This window comes from Psittacula echo, assembly GCF_963264785.1.
Source record: "Psittacula echo genome assembly, chromosome: 7".
Classification (NCBI taxonomy): domain Eukaryota; kingdom Metazoa; phylum Chordata; class Aves; order Psittaciformes; family Psittacidae; genus Psittacula; species Psittacula echo.
The window spans coordinates 13,811,177-13,833,067 of NC_137740.1; the positions used below are offsets into that span (position 1 = coordinate 13,811,177).

At 34.9% G+C, this 21,891-nt stretch overlaps 1 protein-coding gene across 3 annotated transcripts in view; it reads right to left on the minus strand.

Moving 5' to 3' along the window:
- The window catches only part of USP33 (ubiquitin specific peptidase 33), a gene marked incomplete at its 3' end in the record, with an annotated part of 49,024 nt that overhangs the window by 16,923 nt on the left and 10,210 nt on the right, over positions 1–21,891 (minus strand). For 2 of the 3 annotated variants that reach the window (XM_080622482.1, XM_080622483.1), the window contains exons 3-18: positions 21,491–21,596; positions 20,386–20,439; positions 18,243–18,305; positions 15,688–15,840; positions 13,325–13,424; positions 10,718–10,787; positions 8,880–8,993; positions 8,041–8,119; positions 5,581–6,001; positions 5,023–5,163; positions 3,818–3,930; positions 3,022–3,194; positions 2,816–2,886; positions 2,217–2,250; positions 1,361–1,406; positions 444–624 (exon numbers count right to left, since the gene is read on the minus strand). In XM_080622482.1, the coding sequence (XP_080478608.1) occupies positions 444–624; positions 1,361–1,406; positions 2,217–2,250; positions 2,816–2,886; positions 3,022–3,194; positions 3,818–3,930; positions 5,023–5,163; positions 5,581–6,001; positions 8,041–8,119; positions 8,880–8,993; positions 10,718–10,787; positions 13,325–13,424; positions 15,688–15,840; positions 18,243–18,305; positions 20,386–20,439; positions 21,491–21,596 (1,919 nt within the window). Of the gene's footprint in view, positions 1–443; positions 625–1,360; positions 1,407–2,216; positions 2,251–2,815; positions 2,911–3,021; positions 3,195–3,817; positions 3,931–5,022; positions 5,164–5,580; positions 6,002–8,040; positions 8,120–8,879; positions 8,994–10,717; positions 10,788–13,324; positions 13,425–15,687; positions 15,841–18,242; positions 18,306–20,385; positions 20,440–21,490; positions 21,597–21,891 lie in introns of all 3 variants that reach the window. The other variant, XM_080622481.1, reaches the window with a different exon arrangement.

The following is a 21,891-nucleotide window of genomic DNA, read 5'->3' on the forward strand; positions in this document are numbered from 1 at the left end:
GCAGTGATCAACCAAAAGAACAACTTTTAAAACAATTACTGGCATCTCTGTGGTGAACTCTTTCCAAAAAAGTAAGTCATACAAAGCATTAAAACTCTAGACAAACAGCAGCTGTGCAGAACAGCTGATCAATTGGTCATTATTAGTACATTTATACTGTTCACTTACAACAGTATATATAGTTTACTTAACTTAAAATTCCAGGATCTGTTAATTTTTTTCCACCCACAATTTTATTTCAGTATGCCATACAATTTCAAAGATGTGTCAACTCTTTAAGAACAAGCCATCTTATGGTTCAAGGTAAAAAAATCACACCATTTATCCTTCACAGTATAATTACCAGTGCTTATCTATTTACTCTTCAGTATATGAATAATCTTAAACGGAAGGGCTGATGTGAATATCAACTACAGAGACAGAACAATCAACCTCATACTTACTGCTGGCAGTTCCATGATGGCAGATGACAGACAGAAGATCATAAGTCACAATTTGAGCTGGACTGTCCTTTGCAAGGAAAGGCTGAAGATCAAGGCCTTCCAAGGGAAAGGACACGTGGGTCCCAATTTTAGTGGAAAACATAAGTTCATGTCTAAATCTTTTGAGATGAATGCACAGTATCTGTAAGAAGGATCAATAGATTCACTCAAGAACTTCACATGGTACTATCTGACATATAATAACTGCACTGCGCATGCCACGTTTTCCTTTTATCATCCCAAAAGGATCACTTTTCTCTATGGCCTGAGGCAACTATCACAAGCTCTGTATTCCATAGATTTTATTTTTCTTTAAATCAACCGTGGCTCAAGGAGTTAGAAATGCATTTGTAATTATCTAAGACTTATCTTACTAACAGTATAAAAAAAACCCAGTCCTGAACTTACTAACGCTGAGTCAGCAATGAGCAACATACCTTTTCTCTTCTTCAATGCACCTACTGCACAATCTTGTCATGAAGGACATTAATTCTTCCTGATTGTTGCACCCATCAACTCATGTTTTGACGCGTAAGATTGGATTACTTTTAAAATGTGAAGTTACAAGCATTACTTATGGGAAATGTTTCCATTCTGGCTGTGGTATTTAAGTTCTACAGCATAAATAAGCTCTGCAGGCTGACAGTTATAACATAGTAAAGTTAGAATAATGGGGTTTTTCTTTTCATGTACAAGGTTCACTTTCTTAGAGAGTGAATCATCAAACGTTGCTCACCTTTTTAAAACAAATGCCGATAAGAAGGTACACTTTCATCATGTAACATTATAAACATGACTTACTTCGTGCAATTCATTAGTCTCACCACATTCCTAATCATGCAGAAAAAGTGCTTTAAAGTGCATGTAAGTAACAGTACCTCAGGAAATTTTTGCACTTTGCAGAATTTCACTCCATTTCTTAACCTAAGCAAAGGAGAAAAACAAATAAACAACAAAACAACCGATGCTTAGTTCTGAAAAGGTTTTTTTTATTGTGCTAGATCAGCAAGTCTAAACTGAACATTACACATTAGTAAACTCAAAATATTTCTGGAATGTAGACTAGACATGGAGTAGCCAAAAAGATGCAAACAAGGATGCTTTGGAAGACGAGACAATCTGTACTGCTGAAAAATTCAAAGCAGCAAGTATAGATAGTCAAGCTCCAGAAAGAGCTTTCAGCTTTAAAGAAAGAACTTTAAGCTTTGTTAAGCTGATCATTCAGCAAAATAGAAAAAAAAGCAGCCAAGTTTATTTTTAAGAAGCGACCTACAGCAGATCACCAGTTATACAGCAAGCAGTAACACTCCTTTTCCATAAAGGGCTTTGAGCTATCTACAGACCACTTCTGTTTCTTTGTTCTTTAGTATTTAAGGCCACAGTGTATTTATTTATAACACACTGAAGGACCTACTGTGTATCAGTGAAAACCTACTAGTTATACAGAGGGCTAAAAGTATTTTTTTCAATCAAAACCAATTCAGAAAGGTCTAAAATTATAACAAATATGAAAAAGAACAAAACACAATTTGACTGCAATATTGTATGCTGAGTCAGTGCTTCCTGAGTCCTGCACCTTTGTAATAGGAAATTTCTGACAGTCAGAACACAAGGTAGTGTCAAAAGATTAATAGCACTATGACATATCCAGCAGAAATAAATGCCTCTTGACTAACAGAAGCATTAGAGCACTCAAATTAAGACAAGTTAAAACAAAGGTAAAAGACAGCTTACTTTTTACATCTTCCACAGCTGTACATGTTATCACCTGCAAACATCATGGAGAAGACAGCCATTATTCTCTAAATCCAAATAGCTATCCTTCAGCACATATACTTGACATATAGAAGTTTCAAGGGGAATTTATCTTTAAGTTGCATTGAATATTTAAGCCGTAAGAGCGCTGACATAGCAAGTAAATAGAAAGGTTCTTAGGTTTTATGCTTGTAACTATGAAGCAGTACAGCATAATGTGAAGAGATGAGGATATATAATTTAAAAGGGAAGAAATTCACTAGGTCAAATTAAGTATTAACATAATGGGGTTTGAAATTTTTATGACCCTTCAGTTGATACCATTTCATTAAACCGAATTCAGATTTACTTGACATTTCTAAAGCAGCTTTCCCGGGCATTTGCTGCCTCAAATATTCAGTTGAATGAGAAGCTTACCTTTTTAAAATGAATGATCCCGTAAGAGCAAGGAATGACTGTATTACAGTCTAACAGGTGGCCTTTGCTTAATTGTATGAAGCGAAGAAGATATTAATCATCTCAGTATGATTAGAGGAAAAAATATCAGAAGAAACATGTTCATGTAATTGACCTCTTACCCTTGAGCTCATCTCTGGCGAAAAAGGCAGCAAGACAATCTTGTAAGGTTACAACTGGACCCCAAAACCAGCTAGGAACACATGAGACAACAAACCTGAAACATCATTGATAGAAAAGAAAGAAAAACAACAAATGTTCTGCCAGAAGAGCAGAAACTGGAATTTCAAAATAGATTAAAAAATAAACCAAGGTAAATATTACTTACCTTTTGAAATATTCCATAAAGAAAGCTATCCATCCCTGGGGGGCATACGCTTCTCCACATGACCCAGCCTTGACTAGAGATGTCTGATGACTTGCAGAATGGAGTTTTGCAAGATCTTCCTTACCTGGAATAGGCAAGGACAGATCCTGAAAGGTCTCCAGGGTTACAGACAGCTAAAGAAGAAAACAAATTAAACAAAAGAGAGTTAAGATTGAAGAGAAACTGAATTAAACTGACTACTGTAAAGTTCACCAGTAACTACTAAGTCACTGTGTACTTAAAAATTCCACTAGGTTGCAAATTAATTATAAATAAGGAGACATAAGAATTCATTTCTAAAAGAGGAAGAAAAATTAACATTTTAGAGTGAACTTGCACATTGTTATCGCTGAAACTCAAGTCATTATTAATTATTTGTCTTCCTAGTAGTCACAAAAAGCACTACGATTTTTGCCTCAGGCTCTTGTTATACAAGCTATAACATTCCGCTTCATCCCGTTGTTTTGACAGTATCTGACTTTGACATTATCTTGACCTAATGTAACTGGACCTGCTGCAAAAGAGACTCAGCTATGCATTTTCTTGCTCTCATCCTGGATTTTAGTGATCACATTTGCTTTTTTGAAGCTCCTATTACTATTTGAGTAAACAAGTACGAAACAACTGAAACTTCTGAGGAAATCTGTCACAAAAGAATAAGGTTACCAGAGCCTCACTGTATTCATAAAGCTGTAAGTATTTGTATTGAGGAAAAAAAAAAACATGTTAAAAGCTAGAACTTCCCCTTCTTACTCACCCGATCACAAGTCAGGCACTGTACTGAACTTATTATAGTCCCATCAAATATATCAGAGATAACACTCCTGTACTTCTTGCGCTTCTTCCTTTTTGGTGATGATACAGTTGCAACTATAAAATGACAAATATTAAATGCTGAAAGTAAATCAAGATAAAGTGGGTTCTGATTTCCTTCAACTTTGCATAATATAACTAGAGATCACACATATTTAGGACTTGATTTTGAACCAAGCCCTATTTTCTGTTTACTAAATATTTCTTAGAAATTACACAAGCAGATTACTGCTAGTACCAGGCAATTCATGTAGGTTCCTCAAGCTGTTTATGGTGGAAAAATACAGGGAAATTTTGCCTCAGTTTAAGTAAAACTCAGACTGCCAGTCTTGAAATCTACAGCTTCCTGCTAAGAGATTCATCTTGGCAAGAATCCCCCAAGGTATAAACTTTAAATGTCACATTCTGACATTTAATTTGATCACATCTTCCCACAAGTTTTAACCATGTTGGGATGAAAACCACATACACAAGCTTATTGTATCACAACACTGGTGACAGCGACAGGGTTGAAGTAGACCCAACTTACTACTAGATTCCAGTCTAACAGCAGCTTATTAAAAAATAAGAAAAAAAAACCTCCAAGCATAACATATGCGCCCTCTCCACACCCAAATCCACTACTAATTAGGTAAACACACCAAAGCAGTCTCTTGGGCTCTATAAATTACCAGCATGGTATGCTAAAATGAAGGCCACAAAACCTCTTTTGGAGTCTGAATACTACCCAGGAGATAACGGAAAAGTCTTGTAGGAGTCAAAGTCTGTCAAAATGCTAACAGCCAGTAACAAGCAGTGAGCCATGGAAATAGTGACAGGAAATTGAATTATCTTTCTAACTAACTTCTCATACATTTCCCCTCTTTCCAAACTAGAGCTGTTGAGAAAGTTTTCTCAAAATACTATTTCATCTTCACAGAGCAGAGGCAGATACTGCTCAAGCATGCTTTGAAAGAATCAGAATTCTACGGAAGGGAGTCTTATTGTATGTCCAGTTTACATAATGGTCCCTCTCCCCAGTATGGATAGGGGATTAAAAAATCCTGAAGAAAAAGCACTGCATTGGTTTGCAAGACAGAAGAAACAACAAAATGAAAACTGTAATACAGAGCAATTCAGTACCGGGGGGAGAAAATAAAGAGCCTGTACCTTTTTTGTGGACTGGTGCCAATGAAGAGCATGATGAGAATGATTTTGGTGGACTGTTTGATAAGCGGGTGTTCGTCCCTTCATTTGATGATGGGGTTTGAGCTGCAGATATATCATTCATGTGGACATCACTGATGTATTCTGCAATAAATATTAGCATTATTTCATAGATTCTACTTAAAAAGGTAATGCAGAATGAACAGACACAATGGTCACGCAATTAATTTAACTGCACTGTCAGGTCACAGGACATTTACGAATGCAGCACCATTTCAAGTCACATATGTTTTAAATTAAGAAAATCCAAACCCCCCCCCATCTTCTGGGTTATCTGAAACCTTATCCAGCACAAATGCTTAGTTTTTCAAGGAAATTCAAGTTGAATCCAGAACACCTGAACTGAAAAGTAAATAAGGAAGGTGCATTGCCTAAAGCCAATCAACCTACCCTATTTGACCTGTACCTCTCTACACTATTTGTTCTACAACCCTTTTCCACTCACACAGATATTCTGGCTAAGAATTTGACTATTTCAATTGCACATTAGTAATGTATTACCTGAGAATCTGCTGTGTATCTGTACTTTAACAGTTCCTTGATTATTTAAGAATTCAGTAGTCTCTGAAGCAGTATTTGTGTCTTTTTCAAAGTCTTCTATAGAATTTGCTCGTTTAAGCTTGTTACTTGGTATTTTTTCTTTCTGCCAGTCTTTGGATGTGACTGAGTTGTTATCATCATCCTGAATTAACATGGTTGTCTCTGCAGGATCCTCTAAGACAGGTTTGAAAATAGTGTCATTTTCTGTTTTATCACAGGTACCACAGGATTCACAGGGCTGAAAGCCTACATCTGACTGGCTCTTGTCTTCTTCCATACTGTCTTCAACACTTGTAGGCTGGACATCTTCCAGTTCTACAACTGGTTCTTTAAGTTCTTCATGAAGCAAATCCATTAGACAACGCAAAAATTCTTGTGCATCCTAGGATTTAAACAGGTTTTATGATATTATTGCATTATGTTTGGAAGAAATTAAAGTCATATCAGGAAAAGATACAGGTAACTAAACCAAAAGCTGCAGCTGGCTGTTAAAGAACAGTAAGTTAAATGCCTCTGTCTCAGGTTTAAAGTTCAAAAGAAATTTCATTTCCAGATCATGTATTTGTTTCCTGTGTCCACTTCCTGCATGTAATCTTATGAGTTTCCTCCAAAACACTTCTATTCCCAAAAAGCTTACTTCAACAACAAGTGTAACTCAAGCAACTACCAACATTGTGGACAGATCCCAGCTCTGCTGGTAACAGAATGTTTTCAGGACAGTTTTTTTAAAACCTTACACAGCATCTTCAGCAAAGCAATCTGAGCCTTGTTTTCACTGGGCATGGCAGGACTTTATTAAGAAGTGTTATGTTGTACTTATCCTGTCTTTCCAATTGCATCACACTGGCAACAAGATTTTAATTCTTCTTCTCAAGCCTGGACAAGACTCCCCAACTATCAGTATTTCCACAAAGAGCTGTGAAGATTTACTACAAGCCTAATCTGTGTTTTTTGAAGTATCTTAAGAGGCACCAAATTTCAACAATCCACGTAGCAGCTTGGTTCCTGGCAATAGAGAATATCTAATAAAACAAGCGTGGGAGAAAACAATAGCCTCTGCTTGGCAACTAATACTGCTTCTACTTTCTTCTGTTTTCCTTTCTGTATTTTGGTTGTTCATAACAATAATTTCTGCTGCTCAACATCATCATCCAACACACCAATTACTTACTAAGCTCACAACTGCAGACTAGAAAACATTCTTTTTCTCAAAAACTAGAACTATCAGATTCAGTTTCCGGTTTTGAGTAATGAAAAAAACCACAAACAAACCAAAAACCTAATACGCCTATTTGCTAGTAATACTTTTACACAGAAAAAGAGACTCAAGCCTTAAGACACAGCTTAACTGATAAACATTCTTCACTGAGCAAAAGAATTCCTTTTTCTGCCTGAAGATTGGATTTGGCTGCCCAACTGGCTGCCCAATTTGTGAGGCTGGGCAACAGGAGAATGTTGGTCATGAAAGACTTGCTTTGTTTTAATTGTTGCCATGAAACATACTAAACATACAACTGAAGTGTGATCCAGGCAGAACCTAAAAGGGTTCTCACTATGTGTTGCTCTGCATGGAAAAACACATTCTCAGTGTTCAAAGCTGTGAGAACCAAGTTTCAATACAGCTTCTTTTCAGTTATCAGGATTGATTTTCTGCTTTTCCAGAAATTCACGTGGCTCTTCAGAAGCCCATGAGTAAACTAAATCCCGCTGAGATTACTATTTAAACATTTACTTTACAGCTACATGCAGTATTTGAACATTAAAATGTGTTCTAATCCTCCACTTCAAAAATATGAAACATGCTAGCAGAATTCCTTTAACAACAGCAGATTCCTGGAAGATCTTAGTAAGCTTTTCTAATTACAGAGTTTAAATTCTTCCTCTAGCCAAAAAGCTTTTAACGAAGTACTGCAAAATGTATGAATGCAGCAAGATACTGAAGGATAATTGAAGAATGCTTTACTATATAACAATCCATACCTATTTAGCAAGTTGCGGACCTGAGTTCCTACAATACCGCTTACGAAACACAGAGGAGTGCGTTTGTTTTTTTTAAATATAATAAATAAAAACTGGATACTGTGTACTTGGATTTAAAAGAAACCATAACTGGTGACAAATACTAAAAATCTATTATATCCTTTTTTTATTTTTAAACACCTTTATTTTGTTTTCTGGGACATGAGTTATTCTCAGAAGCTGAAGGCCTTTAAAGGATTTGATATCAATGAACATAAAACCTGACTTAACTGCTGCTGGTTCCATTTTCCATTTCAGATGGTCTACATTTTAAGCATATAAAGTAAAGTTTATGTTGCTATTGCTTTTAACAAATAAAGGAAGCATGGTATCTCAAGCATTAGATTTCAAAATAAGAGAGAATTTTACAGCTTAGGCAGATTTTAGATCAGAAAGTTTTACCTGTTGAGAGTAGCCTCGAAATGTAGGATTAACAGTTTTAATTCCTTGAAATAAACCAGTAGGAACAACAGAACCAGGTCTAAAGAAATAAAAAGTTTTAAATATGTAAGTATATATAAAAAAGCAAGCATTTAAATGGAACATTCTATCTTTACTGGGATCATAATTTTGCCTGCGACTGAACTGTAACATGTATAACACTAGCAGTATTAATCTTAACCAATATAATACTGGTATTGAATTATTAACTATACGGGTTTGTTGTTTTGTTTTTTTTTACATCTGTCATCTAACAGAAATAGAGACTGTGCCAAGCCTTTTAGGCCACATTTCTTACTAGACAATTAGATGACAGATCAGGCATACACTTGGCACTATGCACAATTACTGTTTCTTTATCTTTGTACTTGTATTTTGAAGTATTTTCTTAGGCAGATATAACAGAAATTCCATATAAAGAAATATTAGAAATTGATAAAACATTGAAACTGAATGAAGAACACAGAGATAAAGTAGTTGAACATTTTAGATATATTTCTGGTACATATAAACATTTTTTGAAAGCTTAATACTACTTTGCATAGTGTTTATCATCTACTTCTTCTTAGAACTTCCTTACTAGGAGAATGGACATCAATTATTTGTACTATCTTTGGTAGCTATGGACACAAACAGGTTATAAGGAGTGTTTTAATCCTGCAACTCAGTCTCTCCTTCCTTAATTTGTAAGAGTAATTTGGTGATACAGAATCAAAATTAGAACCCTGTGAAGGATGCATTAATCTGTCCTGACTCTGGAGTTTATTTATAACCATTTAAACCCCAAAAGGATACAATACCTGCTTTTGTGCCAGAGTTCTGTCATCAGCTTGAGGTAACTTTTACAAATTGCTGGTTTCTTATCTGTCCGGGCTAAGCCTCCACAGTCAAGAAAAAAGTGTGTCAAAGGTGGACTGATTAAAAAGAAGAAAATAGGGTGGGTTTTTTTCAGGTTGTTAAAATACAAGATAAAATCTGCATTTCACATAAGATCATTGGGAAAAAAAGTGTAATATTATTGTAATTGAACAATTCCATTTCCTACATCCTTAAATGTTACAACCAAACATTTCCTAGTAGGACAACTTCAGCAATACAGCAACACTACTCCTCAAACACATACTGACATTTGTTAAAGCACCAGAACTGTGGGATTCAAATGCAAGGTGATTTTCCCTGTCTACTCTGCCTCCATGAGAACCCCATCTGAAGTAATGTGTTCAGATCTGAGGCCCCACATAACCAGGATGTGGACTTATTAGAATGAATCCAGAGGACAGCCACAAAGACAAGGAGTGGGCTGGAGCACCTCTCCCAGAAATACAGGCAAGAGAGCTGGGATTGTTCAGCCTGGAGAACAGAAAGCTAAAGGGAGACCTCAAAGCAGCCCTTCCTTTACCTAAAGAGGATCTACAAGAAAGTTGGAGAGGGATGTTTTTCTTACAAGGGCATATAGAGATAAGACAAGCGGGAATGGTTTAAAATTGAAAGAAGGTAGATTTAGATTAGATATTTGGAAGAAGTTCTTCCCTGTGAGGGTGCTGAGGCACTGGTACAGGTTGCCCAGAGAAGCTGTGGCTGCCCCATCCCTGGCAGGTTGGATGGTGCTTTGAGCAACCTGGTCTAGTGGAAGGTGACCCTGCCCATGGCAGGAGTGTGGAACTAGATGAGCTTTAAGGACCCTTCCAACCCAAACTGTTCTATGATTCTATGATGATTCTATGTTTGTAGGTCAGTAATTTATACTTAAATGATTTATCCGTTTACTTCATACAGTTTTGCCAACTCACATAGCCTCTCTATTCCCTTCAATCCCATTTTGAAGTCACAGCCCATCAAATAAATGGGACCTATTTTCATCCAAGAAAAGAAATTTCCTAGAATAACTGCAAATTTTGGAATTTCTCAGCTAAATAATTGTCTCATTATTAGATGCCTTGTCTACTTTTTTACCTTCTAAAGAGATTTTCTTTAGTTCTCCTCTCCCTCAACTAAGGATCTCAGTGAGGTCTACTTAGCCCCGGGTCCTGTCATGGATTTCAGCCAAAAGCAAATGAACAAAGTAAGTATTTATGATATATACTAAAGTACTGTCCTTGCCTAACCATTTCTAGTGTTTTTATATCTTCAGCTTTGGTAGAATTCTCCTTCATGAGCTTGTCTGGTACCCTCATGGGATGACAAGATTTTGCATTCTAGCAGTTCCTGAGATTATTTAGTACAGAGTGTCCCAGATGTATTGTTTGTAAGGACTGAATTTGGACTTTTGATCTTAACATGCCTCTCTTTTTTTAATTAGTATTTATGTTTATGCATCTGCTTTGACTTCTTCTCTAACAGAAAAGAAAACCCAAGCTTTTACCAGATTTTCTTCTTATTTGTAGAACTGCATATATTTTTTATTTAGGACAGTGAAGAACTATAATGGAACAGGGAAAAAGCTGAGCAACTCATATGCCATAAGGTTGTTTTTTTTTCCCCTATCAGTAAGTAACACAATTGTTTGTAGGATATGACTGAGATTTAACAAATACATGTATTCTTCCATAGTAGTGCAGCCCTTCAAATTCATTAAGTCCATCCTTACCAAATGCATGAGTAAGCAAAAAAAAAATGCATTTACAATAATTTTCCTTACCAGTTGGAAAGAGCTTGTAAAGCTGCATTCATGTAACAAGTGTTTCCAATATTTTTTAATCCTGTTAGACCTGAGAAACGGAATGAACATTCAGCAAGTCCGTTAATCCAATACATATTAAGTAAAACACCTCCTAGAAAATATGTACTAATTAAAATACTTATGTAACACTTCTGATGCCAATTATAATGTAGAGTTGTAACTAAAAGAAACATAGGACTCCTAAAGGAACACTAATCTAAATACAATTAGTAATTCAGTGTTTTGATTTTGGTTGACTAAAGCACTTCAGACAAGTAGATTGTATTTCATCTTACTAACTTTTGATGTTTTATGACAGCTGCAGATTGCAATTTAAAACATTTATCAATATTTATGTTTTACTTGAAGTTCATGATTTACCTGTTCAATAAAACTGTTGCTATGCTTCATTCGTAGCCATACTACGAAAAGCTTCTCAAGAAAGATTTAATTCTTCTGTCTCTAGTTCATGCGAGTAGTCAGATTACACTAAACGTTCAAAACCTACTATGTGATTATTCCAGAATCAGAATTACCTAGACTCAGTCCTTTTCTATGCCAATTATATACCCGTACTCCAAAACAGACTGCTCAATTTAGCCTTTCCCACAGAATTTCTTTTCAAGCCCAGATTGTTTACTTTCTTTACTGTCACACTCATGTAGTTTTTCCACACACATAAAAGATACAGTTCATGTATATTCTTGCAGTGATTATGGAGTCATGGAAAACACTCTCTAAATATTTGAGGAGAGGCTATTTAAACAAGTCATAATTATTATATGATCTCAATTAAATGACACTGAAATGCTTGCTATTTGTAGCAACTGAGGTGTTTAAATAATGTTTGTTTTAAAATAAAATTGCTTTTGTATGAGAAAACGTTACATTTATAAGCAAAGAATCAATAAGACTGGAAAACAATATATTCAGCAGTCAACACCACTGGTTCTATGCAATTCTTGAAGTATAGGACCTACCCCAATCATTTGAGTCCATTGCAGAAAAATAAAACATTGTAAGACAAATCTTCTACATCTATAAACCAGTTTGATTACTTCATCTGAATTTTCTAATGCACAAAACTTGAAAATTAAGTTTTAAAAGATTCTTCTATCTGTCTGAATGGAAATACAGTCATGCTTCTTACATTTGAACTTGCATTATGCCCCTTCTGATTTCTGCTACAAAAAGGATGGTCATTCTTACTGAAACTGGAAAGTAAGAACAGTTACAGGATTTTTTTATTTTACTTAACAGCAGAAGATAGATCAGAAGCACATTCTCACTGCAGTTCTCCAGCCTGCTGTGTTGCAAGTAAAGTTTTTGAAGACTTCTTTTCTTGCAAAGGTATATTCTAATGTTTGCTTCATAAAAAGCATTTAAAAAAAAATTCTAAGAACAAAGTTAAAAATGAGCTAAAGAATCTTTTTCCTTTAATTTGAAGAATGTGTTAACACAGTCACACCAATATTACTGGGAACATCGATGCAATTCTACTTGTGAATTACTTCTATACAAGTTACATTCCCCAAAATATTAATAGGACAAGAAGATATACAATATACGCACACTGGTAGGAGAAACTATCTGGGAATAAAACACATGGTTTAATGATCTAAGAGCAGATGGCAAATTAGTGGGGTGGTGACATACTGAGAAAGACCGTGCCAGACAACAGAAGGGGCAAAGTAGGTTTTTTCTGGCCAATACCAGCAGGCTTAGGAGAGGTAAAGCTGGTAGTAGATAAGTAAAGGAGAAACAAGATCCATTGCTGTGGTTTAACCACAGCCAGCTATTAAGCACCACACAGCTGTTTGCTCATTCCCCCATAGTAGGATAGGGGAGAAAATCGTAACAGTAAAAATGAGAACACTTGTGGGCTGAGATAAAAACAGTTCAATAGGTTAAACAAATGCACATATCCTTTGTAAAACAATCAATAAAAATCTGAGACATAAGAAATAATAATTATGCTCTCTTACGAATTAAGAAATTAAGGCTTCACTGCTCAGGGTTTCATCCACTCTCATTTTCATCTTTACAACAGTTTAATATTAGGGTGGGGTAACATTTTATACCAGGAAGTTTGGCAGTGCATAAAATCCATTACTGAAAGGAAAAGGGGAAAAAAAACCCCAAACAAACAACAAAAAAACCCCAACCTAAAAACCACAAACCCAAAAAAACCACAAAAAAACCCCCCAAATAAAAAACTCAAGAAACCCATACCGGGATACTACAGTCTCAGAAAAGGGTTAGCAAAACGCAGGACAGCATTCAAATCAAGAACCTTTTAGGAAAAGAGAAAACATTTTATATGTTTTATAAAATAAAAATACTTTATAAAAAACTACTTTCACCGGTGTAGCTAGAACACCAGCTACACTGAAAATTACTCCAACATGCATTTTTGTTTTGTTGCTGCTTGCTCAGGTGCACTGCACTTATCACTGCAGCCTCTGTTCTGAAAGTAAGTGAAGATTGCTTCCAATTAGAAGAGAGCTAATATATAACTGGAGAAAAGACTTGGAGATATATAAACACAAGAAAGGTCAATAAAGCACTGGATTTTGCTTTTATTACCTCTAGTCTTTAACTCATCTTCTTCCACTTCTATATCCAAGTCATCAAATACAGCTGCTAGTGGAATCTTCAGTGTGGGATTACTAGGTATTTTAAAATCCTTATGAGGAAAAAAAGAAGAAAAGTATATTTACTTGAATTTATCAATTTTCCTCTTAATTAAGCTTACATATGATTTCATCAACAAATCTAGGAACTGAAAGTTACGTGAATGCATTTTGAAACCTCACTGCACATAATAGGATTTCACAGCTATCCTGAGAAAGTTTAGTAAAGAAAACCACACACTTTTGTTTTCAGATTAGCAGTGACAACACGGCACGATTTTATGCCAACAGCTGAAGAGTCAAAACAAAGCAAATTATAGTATTTCTTTCCCTTCAGTTACATACAGTAAGCCAGCACTGAAAAGCTAATACAGCAATCATCACATAAAAGTTAGTGTATATGATTTTGATGTGCCACCAGATGGCTCACTACATTTAAGGAAGACAAATGAAACCACTGGAAGCTAAATGTACAAACAGAAGAACAAAGTATTAGGCAGGCAGACATCTGCATGATAAGCTCTTCTTGAGCACATCAATAAAAATTCTAAACAAAATGTTTGACAGACTTTATAAGTTTTACTGATTTTTTTTCTGTATATTATACCCATTTCCTTGGAAGATTAGAATACGTTAAGTATAACAGAAGTTCAGACTTCTGAAGGCAGCTTTATATCAAGTCACCAGAAATTCTGGACAACAGATATTAAAAAAAATAATATTCTAATAGAACTATTCCAAATGAGCTGGTGGCATTTTATGAGAAAATTATCAGATAACATTCATATTAAATACTAAACTTAAAAGTGAAAATATTAAAGGATACCCCTTCTACACACATTGAAAACCTGCCCATCTTTCTGTCCAGCCCTAGTCTGTGCATCATGGTACCTCTTCCATAGCTCAAGCAAAACAATTTTAGAAGTACTGTACTCATAGCTAGGTCAGTTTTAACTGTCACCTGTAATTTTTATATAAGTCCATTAAATATGCAATAGAGAAATAACACCTTTTTTTCCAGATAATTTGCGTTATAACATTTACATTTAAGAAATTGCAGCATAACTATCTCCATGACAGCGCTTTTCTACAAAATATATTACCAGAGTGAACAGCGTCAATGCTAGTAAAGACTAGTGGAACTAGAAGGTAACAAAATAACAGTCAAACCTAAACACTGTTGAAATCGGAGAACAAGACAAGCGAACAGCATGTTTCAAAGCACTCTCTGTATGTCTGCTTTGCTAATTTTTTTTCCTTTAACTTGTCTCCAATACTACCTAATCCTTTATTCATTATTTTACTCATCAGTTACTATGTTAAATGTTAATAAATGTGTAGTTAGAAGCAGCTAAGCACTTTTTATAAAGTCTTGCCTTTGACGCCATAATCATCTAAGACAGTACAATCTTAAGCCTGTGTTTTACTCAATTAATTTGAACACCCCTGATATTGGACGCATTTTTCTTCTTGGCACTGTTCTAGTGCCACAGAACACTAACAGCATTCTCCTAATTTCTAGTTTGATACATATTTTTCCACATGTATCTAACACAATATATTTGTCATTCTACATCGAAATTACACGCACATATAGAATATACCCAGGTTACTATTGCCTTCTTAGTAAATTCCTGCATAGTAGTTAAATTCCTGACTATTCAGGAGTGGTTTTGTGTATACCACTGCACCAGAAAAACTCTCCCACACACATATACATACACAAAAATCAACACCTTTTCAGTCATTTCTCAAAAATAAAGAACAGACATGTTTAAACCTCAGAAACTAAGCTACAGGAATCCCTTTAAGTGTCTCACATGACTAGCTGAATCAGATTAACAATTAGCATATATTTCACTAAAAATACTCTGGTTGTATGAATGAATTTGTATCTTAGGCAAGTATCCATAAACACTTACGAAAGCATTTTGTTGCTCCTTGAAAGTTAGCCAGCAATTAGTCTAGTGACTTCTGGAAATAATATTTTCAAGAGGTGGAAATGAGGAAGCACAGGTGAACTGTTCCAATCTTGTGACCTTAATTTTAACCCTATGCTTTTTCTGTACCTTACAGTTTAATGTAGATTACAAACTATTAGACAATAAGATGAGAAAAGCACTTTTAGGAAGCATGCAGTACACAGAGGCAGAACATAGAAGCTGGGCACTGTCTTTTTAAAGAAATTTTATGAAAATACAAATTAATAGAAGTTCATCCACAAGAAAGGAGGAAAAGTCAGCGTCTCATTTGGAAGAAGACACAATGCTTAATGCAAATCTACAAGTGCTTTTGTTTCACTGGAATAAAAAATACCTGCACACTATTTTCTTGCGCCTGGTGAGACAGTCTTGCATTTGGTAGAGGAGAATGAGATCCTAATTTTCTATCCAGGAATACTTCCTTACTACAGGCATAACACCAAACACGGAGTGTAGTAAGGTTGACAGTTAGACAGTGTTTTGTCTCCTAAAACAGAACAAAAAATCAAAACTATGATTCAGAAATCTAGAATAATTAAACACTGATACATGCAAGCTAGAAGTATTAAAATTCTACGTCTTTCAACAATGAAACAAATATGTTAGAATATTAAAAAACAGCAATTACTGAAATTGTAGCACAAACTCTCCAACACTCATTTTTAGTACAAGTCACTAATTAGCAACAAGCCACAGTCAGAATCTAGAGCCACTGTAATATCTGACATGCCTCTGTGTAATTACAAAAATAAGAAGAAAGCCTATTGTCAGAAACATTACAATTCACAACAAACCAGTTTTCCAGGAATGTCTCCTATTGGTCATAATGGCAGCTGCCTCCTCTACAATAAGGGCAGTATTTGTTTCTACAGGTTTGCTGTAGAAAATCCAAGCTATTTAACAATCAATCAGAACAGTAAGATAAGAATTTTAGTTGAATTACAGTACCAGGTGCTCATATCAAAACATATATTCTAGAATCAGTTATTTGTTGACAGCTTCAGACTGTGAAGCAATATAAAAATTTGACAGATGGGAGAATATTTTTATTGTTCTAATTTTCACCTTTCTTTTTTAACTTCTCTGCTTACTGTAAGACTGTGTACTCAGTTGCTAACATTCTCCAAATATTTCCATCAATCCTTTCTGTATTTCTTCTTTATATATCAGCATCAGCCAGATTTAAAGACGACGAGGGATTTGCTAGAAATTAGGAAAATATTGCGACTGCTGCAGGATGCCCAAGTTTCTCCTCCCCTCATTTTATAAGGCCTTGTACAAGAACAGTATTTTTAATATAAACTGTGGGCTACAATTTCAATAAGTAGCCCTCACCCTACTAAAAACCATCAGACTACATCAACATCTCAGACAATTTTGATAATGAGAATATACTTGATTCTGCAGCTTCAGCTGCACAAATAATTACAAGTCTTCAGAGCAACAGCTTATTAATTTTCTTGAAGTGGGCACAATGAACTGATTCATGTCAACCCTGTTTCTCTCATGAGTTTACTGAACTGTTTACTGGGGGAGTGAGGCAACCCAGAAGAGGGCTCACTGTTCAGAAATTAAGTAACAAGATAATCAAGAAAAGGATGTCATTAACAGCAAGAAAACTACTTAAGCCCTTTCTTACATGGCAAGTAAGTAACATTCTAAAACAGCATGTAAAACAGGAATAAAATACTGTAGGAAGCCAAGAGGTATAAAATTGTAAGCAAGAAAATCAGGGACCATCTGTTCTACAACTGAACTACAAGCAGCTCATATATGTATCTATTGTAAAAGCCTTAGAACTGTAATTCAGCTTAAACAGTTGGCTAAAAAAAAGATATTATTTAGATAGATTTACATTAATGCGCTATTTATTAGTACAAAAACGTACTCCTCTCATGGCCTTGCCTGGGGAAAAATCAGGAGTGGTGGTACAATGCAGACATAAAACATATTTCTGGTAAATCCCTGATATATACCATTTGTTCATTTTCATATTCAAGGGGTGGAGTGTTAGCATTTTTAGGGACCAAAAACTGCTCAGTGTGGAACCTTAGATGTATTTTCCAATCAACAAACTGTAAAGTAGAAGTAAGAATTTAATTTAATTGGAAAGTCAGCAATTGTGAAATGACACGTTAATAAAACTGCCATCCTTCTGTCCTCAGTATATTTGTTAAGAGAGAATGATACATCTCCTTTGCTTCATTTTGGCAAATGTTTTGCTTGTACATGTGTGCGCACAGAACAGACAGTGAGTTTAAGACCCAAACAGATGCACTCAAGCTGTCCAACCTTGCCAGAATTTGACATGCTGGGGAACTTACTGCACACACTCCACTGCTTCTACTAAGCTGGATCAAAAAAAAACATGGAATAGCTGGAAAGGACATGCCTGGCTCAGTCTACAGTTTCTTCATCTGTAGCCACTGGAACAGGGAACATAACACAGAAACAAAGCACCTGTTTCTGGTAATTTATACTTCATTACACCTATTCAGCTCTTCATTAATCCAACAGCCTTCTATCAGGCAGCCACAACTGTAAAAAGTTAGACTGAATAGTGAAATACTTCATATAAGTGGAAGTACTCAAGAAATCTTTTGCCTATGCATCTTGAAAATCATCACTAATTGTTGCTGCTCTTTTAATTTTCATCATGTTCTTTTACAGAGTACAATGTCAGAACTACATAATAACGCAGCTGCAAAAAAGACTGTAACCTCACATATTCCTAACATTAGCAAGACCTGCTTTTATAGATGAACAACATTCATAACAAATCAAGCTTCCAGTTACATTAACACAGGTTATTGACTTCACCAAAATGAGTAAAAAAGTTCTTCTAACTTCACTGCTTCAAGTAACTGTATTACTAACCAATGTACATACCTGGGAATGGGTAGTACTGTGATCAACATAGGATTCACCACAGCCAACATATGTACATCTGTTCTGTTGAGTAAGATATGAGGAAATACACAGAATTAAAAAGTGTTGTCAAACAGGTTAACAGAACAGGAATACACTGCCAAACCTTTTAAAAAATTCATTCGTATTTCAAACTTGCAGAATCCTATACAAATCAAGAGACATGCACACTAAGTGTTAAGTATCACCTAAAGCAACTAAGAATGCTGCAAGATTTAACTCAACTTCTCTCACTGGGGGGCAGTGTTAGATGTTTAATGTGTTTGGAATATAATTTTTTGCCCATTTTGATGTATTTATTCATATTAAAGTCAACATGTATTTGTTACAATTCATGATTTGATAGAGACAGTTACAGAAAATATAAAGTTAGCCCAGTGTCTAAAATACTGAATTGCAACAGTCTCAAGCATGACACATTCATACAAACATGCCTGTATGCCCCTATCTGCAGTGCCTATATTTCAAAGTATTACTTCACAATTTATTAGTTTTTTCACCTTTATATACGTTTTGCAGCACTATATGGTTAAGTACTTACTACATTCTAATTATAACGTGCAAAATAATTGTTGATTTTAATTGTGCTAATTGCAAAAAATATTTGGCTGAGTTGAGTGTGGAATCTTGCAGCTGCCAATCTTCAAGCAATTTTCATTAATTCCTCATTTGCATGAGTCAAGACAATCAGATAGGAGGGTACAGCATGTTATCTGTATAATTAAGCATGTTAATTTATACAATCAAATAGCAGCTGAACACAGTCAATTTTCTATATTAAATAATCACAGATATTTGTTAAGTTACAGATAATTAACATGCTGGGATCTCACCATGTTTTTCTAATGAAAAAGGTGAACACAAGATGCCAATTCATCCAAGAGGAGATACATCACAGCATGACACTAAGTGTCCTACTGCAATTACAAAACTCTCCTATGGAAATGTTGGTATGAAACTGAGTTTTTCAGTAACAGTTTAAGAACTCTAAGTGAGAAATACAAAACATGTTTTAACCTTCACACTGTTTCCCCACCTGTCAGGTTGATGCATCCCTGAACACCTCTTCCTACTCCCAAGAAAGTTATATGTAATTAAGAACTTCAAGACATCTAAGAAATACACATTAAACACTGGTTCTTTCCTCCTTCATTTCTATGTCTTGTTGATAAAACGAGCAATATAATCTGATCTCCTAGCTGTTACCATAATCCACTGAAAGGAAACTAATGGAGTAGATTTTTAAAAATCCTTATACATACACCTAAAGGTTGGCATCTCAGCCTAGAGATCTTCATGACAGGACTTAGACAGTAGTTGCCAATATATTAAGTCAAGCCTATGAGAGCAGAATTTCAGTCTCTGGAAACAGCTTTATGTCTGAAGAATTCGTGAGACATTTACAAAATAAAGTAGCTATATATTTTCCTGTTGGTATCAGATCAATCAGAAGCAACATTTTCAGAGCTGGGGTTTTTTTTTAATACACTGAAAACTACATGTTTTGTAGACAGCAAGAAGCGTAAGACAAAAGCTTATTTCAATAAGAACTAAAGAACTATATCCATTGAAAAGACTGTAAAAAAAAAAAATCATACAAAGTTTGAAGAAGGCTTATATAAACTTCTACAAGTTTTAAAATAAGCTGGGTTTTTTTTGTTTTGCTTAAGAATACAAAAGTCAGCATGCATTTTTATGCTGCAAAAAAATAAACATTTATTGCTACATATTATTACTACAGATGCTAAGAGACTTACAGAAAAACTCTGTACACTAAACTTTGTTCCAGAATAATATATTATTCTTAAGATCTACCTCCATGGAGAAAAAAAATATTTTTCTGGTTTTTAAAGAGCTAAAAAATATCGTAATTCAGGAAGAAACCTTAAACGTTATTCAATATTGTTAAACCACAAGAAATAGCTACCTGACAGAGAGTAAGTAACTTCAAAAATAAAGAACTGCATAACACGTTTTGCTTTTAAATAATAACTTGAAGAAACTAAAGAACTTCATTATAGTTGTTTTCTTTAAAAAAAAAATACTACCAACTTAATCTACAGATTACTAGAAAAGGATCCTCCTATAGAAAAGAAAAACTTACCTCTAAGCATGCCCAAAGGTTGGGTCCTCTGACTTTACAGTCCTGACAAGTGCCCTAGTAAAGTTACACACACAAGCAAAGTATTATTTAATTTACTTTCACCAGTAAGCCACAACTTCTAGACAAAACAAGAAAAAACATTGGAAACTCAGTACCAGCTGAATAACTTAGACAAAACAAATGATGTATTGATAGCCAGCACAATTTTTGGGTTGCTCCATAATCTTAGGATGAGCATATTTTTCTCCTAACAATTTAGATCTGAGTTTTCATTTTAAACCCAAAATTGTTCTTCTAAATAAAGCATAAACATATATCATACCACATTATTATAAAAAAAATTAAAATAAAAAAAAAAACCAAAACTGTTCTTTCCCATAAATTTATTATAAAAAGAAATGACAGTGATAGAACTTGTAACAACTGCGTATTTCTGTTTGCAGAAAGTCAACACTACCTGCAAAGCTTTACAAAAAAAGATGCAACATTAGAGAAATGCTATACCCCTTGGCAGCAAATTCACTGTTACACTTTTCAGATAAAGAAATTTAACACCAGGGAGACACCTCCCAGCTACTAAAACGGGTTACAAGATCTTTAATTGTTCCATTTATTAACACTAGCTGGAAACCAAGAGTTCAGGGAGGGGCAATTGCTCAAACTGTGGCTCCTCCATCAAAAAGTGAACTGTTGTCCAACAAAAACTTAAGCATAAATTTCTTTGTTAGAGTTTCTACTTGGAGCCAAGTCAGTTATACTGTATTACACTAACATTCCAAATAACTGCTATGTCAGTGTCTGAAAATAAAGTTCATCTTGCTGTTATGCTAACTCTTTCAACTAGTCATTTCATTAAAACATTACTTGCCCTGGAAAACACTGCTGGAAAAGACAAGTTAAGTACTGAAAAAATATTTTTTCAGTTTTATCAAGACCATAATTCTCCCTGCACTTCATTTAAACCTCACTATTCCAGTACAGAATATTTTATCAATGCTTAACACTTAAATGCATCTTAGAACTAATAATATATGACAAGATATGTAGCTGAAATAAGTGACCAGAGTTAACTGTGTTAGGAAGAAAGTAAGCTGCTATAACTCACATGAGATTTCTGTATCAACTCCTCTTTTGTTATTTCACCAACTGATTCCAAGTGTGGGCAATTGCTGCTGGGTGATGACATTTTAGAAGCTGTATTTTCTATGATCCTGTAGACAGGATTTGCAAGAGCAGAGAAACACTTGTCAACAGAAGAAAGAACGGTTAAAATCCAATTCCTTACAGTAGGCAGCAATATTTGGTATCTAACATGCAACATACACATAACTTTTAAAAGAATGCACCTTTTTAAAGTAAGTTAGTATAAATAACTTCATTAACAGTAAGATAATCCAATAGTTCAAATTAAACACAGCTGACTTCTAAATCTCCTGAGTGGAGCAATGCTGGTTTGGATTAATTATTTAACTTCCTGAGATCTTGTGCAACACTCCTGAAGGGTGC